Source organism: Nerophis ophidion, linkage group LG04, assembly GCF_033978795.1.
Source record: "Nerophis ophidion isolate RoL-2023_Sa linkage group LG04, RoL_Noph_v1.0, whole genome shotgun sequence".
NCBI classification, from domain to species: Eukaryota; Metazoa; Chordata; class Actinopteri; order Syngnathiformes; family Syngnathidae; genus Nerophis; species Nerophis ophidion.
Genome location: NC_084614.1, coordinates 77,125,158 through 77,130,364, shown reverse-complemented (window position 1 = coordinate 77,130,364; position 5,207 = coordinate 77,125,158). Strand labels below are relative to the sequence as shown.

The 5,207-nt window shown below is 42.9% G+C and overlaps 1 protein-coding gene across 1 annotated transcript; it reads left to right on the top strand.

Moving 5' to 3' along the window:
- The first annotated feature begins 502 nt into the window (after window positions 1–502).
- Window positions 503–3,391, top strand: LOC133551953 (class I histocompatibility antigen, F10 alpha chain-like). Its single transcript, XM_061899167.1, has 3 exons — window positions 503–872; window positions 1,064–1,342; window positions 1,788–3,391. Exons 1-3 carry the CDS (start codon window positions 557–559, stop codon window positions 2,420–2,422), a joined length of 1,230 nt encoding a protein of 409 aa, XP_061755151.1. The 5' UTR covers window positions 503–556; the 3' UTR covers window positions 2,423–3,391.
- Window positions 3,392–5,207: the final 1,816 nt, after the last annotated feature.

Sequence of the window (5,207 nt, the reverse complement as noted above, 5' to 3'; positions counted from 1 at the left end):
GTTTCTGTTACTTATTAATTAAATTATTGTTGTATTATTTAAGACCTTTATTACTTAATCCTGGTTCTTTTTAAACATATTTATTGTTTTCCCTTTTTCCTAGTAAAAAATTAAAATGTTCCAAGAAGTTTACAGAAGCAGATAAATCCGTTTAGGCTCATTATTTATTTTCACTTTAGTGTTTCTTGTTCAAAGACTTATTTTTTCCAAGGCTTGTAAGAACGAACACAAATCTTCAAACACGGAAGTGTCAGAAACTAATCAAGTGTAGTAACATCACCCCGCCACAAGATGTCAGTAAGAGTCGACATCAAATGGGCAGAACAGGTTGTGTTCAACTCTGTTGTACTTTTTATTCAGCCTCCATTGTAGAAAATATATGTTTATTTTCAAAATGTTCAAACTGTCAACAGATGTTAGTAATATTATTAATGTGTTGTATTTGTCATAGAACATGTGAGTCTTGACTGTGATATCTAGCAGTGTTTGATGTTCACTTTAAGACCCGACTGAAGACGGAAGGAGCTAAAATATTCACAGTGCAAGATTGTTGAACATGAAACAAAATAATAAAAAGTCATCCTGTTGTTGTTTTCTTCTTTCAGTGATTCACACGCTGCAGTATTTCTACACTGCGTCCTCTCAAGTTCCAAACTTCCCAGAGTTTGTGGAGGTTGGTTATGTTGATGGAGTTCAGATTTCTCACTATGACAGCAACAGCAGGAAAGCAGAAGCCAAACAGGACTGGATGAACAAAATCACAGCAGAGGATCCAAAATACTGGCAGATACAAACAGAGATCAGTGTTGGTAATGAGTTGACTGGCAAACACAGCCTTGAAGTTCTTAAGAAGCTTTTCAACCAAACTGGAGGTTTGTTTATGTTGAACTTTCTACTACTTAAATGTATTTGATGTACTCTTTTTATACTGTAGTAAACACACATTACTGCACTGATACTTGTCTCTGTCCATCCCATAATAACCTACACTAATACTGTGTGTGTGTGTGTGTGTGTGTGTGTGTGTGTGTCACTCTGCTTTACAACACTGTGTGTGTCTCAGGTGTTCACATTCTCCAGAGGATGACTGGATGTGAATGGAATGATGAGACTGATGAAGTTAAAGGTTGGGATCAGAGAGGTTATGATGGAGAAGATTTCATATCGTTGGACATGAAGACATGGACATTTACTGCAGCAAAACAACAAGCTTTCCCCACCAAACTCAAGTGGGACCAGAACAAACATCTACTAGAATACAATAAGTTTTACTTCACTGAGGAATGTCCTTCTTACTTGAAGAAGCATGTGAACGATGGGAAGGAGGTCCTAATGAGAACAGGTAGAAACACAACATGTACTTTCACCTTTTAACTTGTTAGCACTCCCCCTATAGGAACATTACTGACATTACACCCTGTCTCTTTATACTCTTCTCTCTTTCTCTCACCTTCTCTCCATCTTTACTTCCATTCTCTTCTTTTCTCTCCATCTATACTTCCATCCCCACCTTCTCTCCATCTTTACCTCCATCCCCACCTTCTCTCCATCCACACCTTCTCTCCATCCCCACCTTCTCTCCATCTTTACCTCCATCCCCATCTTCTCTCCATCTTTACTTCCATTCTCTTCTTTTCTCTCCATCTATACTTCCATCCCCACCTTCTCTCCATCTTTACCTCCATCCCCACCTTCTCTCCATCCACACCTTCTCTCCATCTTTACCTCCATCCACACCTTCTCCCCACGTTGTCCTGTGTTCACACGTGACATCACTTCCTGTGCAGAGCTTCCAGAGGTGTTCCTGCTCCAGAAGACGCCGTCCTCTCCGGTCAGCTGCATGGCGACAGGTTTCTACCCCGACGGTGCCGACCTGTTTTGGAGGAAAGACGGCGAGCAGATCTTCGAGGACGTGGAGCACGGAGAGATACTCCCCAACCACGACGGAACCTTCCAGATGTCGGTGGCGCTGAAAGTGGAGGTGACGGCCGACGTGGAGGGCAAGTACGAATGTGTGTTTCAGCTGTCAGGCGTCAAGGAGGACTTGGTCACCAAGCTGGAGAGAAGAAGCATCCTGAGCAACGCAAGCCATGAAGGTGAGAAAGACACATTTAGTTGGAGATGTTTCCCATCACAAGTCCACCTGTCACCATTATTGATCCATGTCACCATGACAACGCTTGACGTCTGCATGCAAAGTAGTCATGAAGGTTTCCTCTTCATGCTTTGTCACTCCACTTGTGCTTTTTTGCTCTCCACAGACAACTTGAGCGTCGCCCTCGCTGCCACGGCGGCGGTCCTCGCTGTGGCGGCCATCATCATCATCATCATGGTCATGGTCAGGCGTCACAGAAACAGACAAGGTGAGGGACGCCAATGTCCTCTGTCTTCTTCTTCTCGGTGCACTCGGTCCAGGCCGTGAGTTGATGCTTTCATCCGGGCTGCAAAGTGGCGGCCATCTTTTAGTTGCCTTCCAGCCAAACACTCAAAGATCCACAGAGACAGAGCGCACACTCTCACGTAGAAACACGGCGTGACGTGAGGGGAAAAGTCCACTTCACCTTGTTTCTCTTTCATTTCAGCCCAGTACGATCCAGCTGGTAAGTAAAACATCTTTTCTTTGAGCCGCAAGAAACAAAGCCGTGGTGAAGCGTCACTCACATGGAGGTCTGATGTGGACCTTTGTTACAAGTTTAGCCGGAAAAGCCCAACTGGAGCTGACTCCTTCACAATAAAAGTCCCTCCTGTGAGCACACGCAATACAAAGTCTGGCATATCTCACTTTTGACAGGAGTCCTCATGATGAGGATCAGCCAAATGAGACATCAAGTGTGCTGACTCGTCATGTTTCCAAGTCACACCTCAAAGATCTGATGTGAGTGACGAGGCACCTTCTGGATGTTCTTCCTTCACCGTTTGCGTTTGTCCCGCAGCTCGCCACGGCGGCGTGGAGCTCGACGAGAACGTGCAGGCGGCTGAAGGCTGAGTAAGCTCACATGGACTGTCTGCACCTCCAAATGTTCTTGTGTGAAGATGATGTTCAACTTGGATTCACCTGCTTCTGTCGGGAATGTGCTGAGTGGTCTTCTTCCTCCAGGATGCTTTGTGCACTGGAACACAGGGAGATGTCTCCATCGCTGAGGGACGTCATCACACTCGGAGATGAGATGGAGATGTGCTTTGTTCTTCGTCCGACTGCTCCTCACGCTATTCCATGTATTCTTCTTTGGCCGTTAAAAGACTTTCAAGATCAAACGTTGGTGGCTGTAAAATCGCACGTTTCATGGCCTTGACGTCATGACGAGGATTTCTTCTTTTCTTTCAATGGCCGCTGCTTATGATCAATATCACATTGTGTCACATCTCTGTCAATAAATCCGTTTTTCCTCCACTCGCCCCGCACTGCTTTCTTGGGGACCAGGAAGAGTCTCAGTCGTAAAAATGGTAGAAGTAGGTCATTTTTGTTTATGTTTGTATTTTTTCACTCAACACTTAAATCCCTTGATCAATTTCAGGTTCATCCGTCCTTATCAGTCTTTTTTTTTTTTTCATAATTTACGCCATTTTTGTCAAAACCTTGTTTTGTTATGGCAAAAGCACAAAATAATATTTTTTACTCAACTTAATTGCAATCTTAAATAGGTCAATAATTCATAACATCATCGATTTTAATTCATTATTTTTTTTTAGCAATGACAATTAAAACGTGTCCCACTGAAATTATTAGGATCCAAACGGGCACCACTCATAAAAATAAGTCAAACATTATTTTTTACTTTCAACACTTAAGTCCCTCGATAAACTTCAGATCCATCCCTCGTTTCTGTGACGACCTGTCACGTCAGGTGTCACGCGGTCTGTTTGCGTTTGTGTTTATCTCCTAGTCGGCGCTCTTATTTTGGTCCCACTTCCTGTTTGTCTCCCTGAGCCCTTTTCCCTCCTCACCTGTCGCTGATTGGCAGCCTGGCCACACCTGGTCATGGGGTGAGGGTGATGGGTCAAATGCAGAGGAAAATCTCACCACACCTAGTGTGTGTGTGACAATCATTGGTACTTTTACTTTAATCAACTGGCTTCGATTTATGCCTGCCTCGCCCTCCAGTCAGGGCTCAAGGATTGTTTTGTGAAACGTTACTTTGGTTTTTCTGTATGCTGCTTATGCTTCTGTGCACTTCCCTGCTGCACCTCCTTGTGCTCCCTGTGGGAATTAAAAGACTCTCACCCGCACGTCGTCCTCCTGTCTCCTGCATCTTGGGGTCACAACTAGAGCAGCCATGCAAGTACGTGACAGCTTCTTCATTTCTGTTTTTTTTTTTTTTTTTTGCCCTATTAGTCAAAAACCCTTTTTTTTGTAGGATAAACACAAAATATCCTATAAAAATATTTTGAAGTCAAATTTTGTATGTGACGTAATTGGAGCCATGACTAGTTTAAATACTTTGTAACAACATTGAGTTTGATTCATTATTATTTTTGAGCAATGACAGCTTTAAAGAGAAAACAACCTGCATGGCAGCTTTATTAGACTCAACAATGCAACTTTTCTTTGTTCCATTTCACATGTTTTCACCTCTTTTATTCCACTATTTAGGTTTTTTTATACACTATCTGTAGAATGTGTCGTGTATGAGCTTATATGGGACATTATGTATAATATTTCTAATTGCCTTTTTCTTTTTCATGCCTTTTTAACCTGAGTCTTTCAAGCAAAATCGTTCCAAAAATCAGCAAACCCGCCTTTCTTCTTCCTCCGTCAAAAGTAGGTGAATCCACAAATATAAATAACTACAGACCGATTTCCAAATTGGGTTAATGTTGAATGTCCAATCCAAGATGGCCGACAGGACTGTCTTTTGTTTGTCTGCTTGTCAAAGTGGTCTGAATTTCTATGTGTTTTAGTCTCTTTTTTTTAGCCGATTTAAGTAAATTGCACTAGTTTTAAGCGTAACAATTGATGAATGAAGGCTTACTTCCAAAAAGTGGTATTTCTGACTGCTTTTGTCGGATTTGGAAATCTGGAGGCCTCTGACCTGCAGAAGCCGGGGGATGTTTTGCTAGCTGAAATTTTGGCCTTCCATCTGCCACAGTCTGGATCTATACTAGTCTCAGCTTGGCCTTCCACTACCTACAGTCTGAGTCGACTGGCTTCATCTTGGCCTTCCGTCTTCCACGGCCTGGATCCATCTTAGCCTCAGACTGACTAAAGC

What these genes read in the sequence shown, in the direction of transcription:
- LOC133551953 (XM_061899167.1), top strand. Translation starts at nt 557, where the DNA reads ATGAAACAAAATAATAAAAAGTCATCCTGTTGTTGTTTTCTTCTTTCA. An exon ending in GCTTTTCAACCAAACTGGAG is followed by an intron (nt 873 to 1,063) that starts GTTTGTTTATGT and finishes TGTGTGTCTCAG; the next exon opens with GTGTTCACATTCTCCAGAGG. An exon ending in GGAGGTCCTAATGAGAACAG is followed by an intron (nt 1,343 to 1,787) that starts GTAGAAACACAA and finishes CTTCCTGTGCAG; the next exon opens with AGCTTCCAGAGGTGTTCCTG.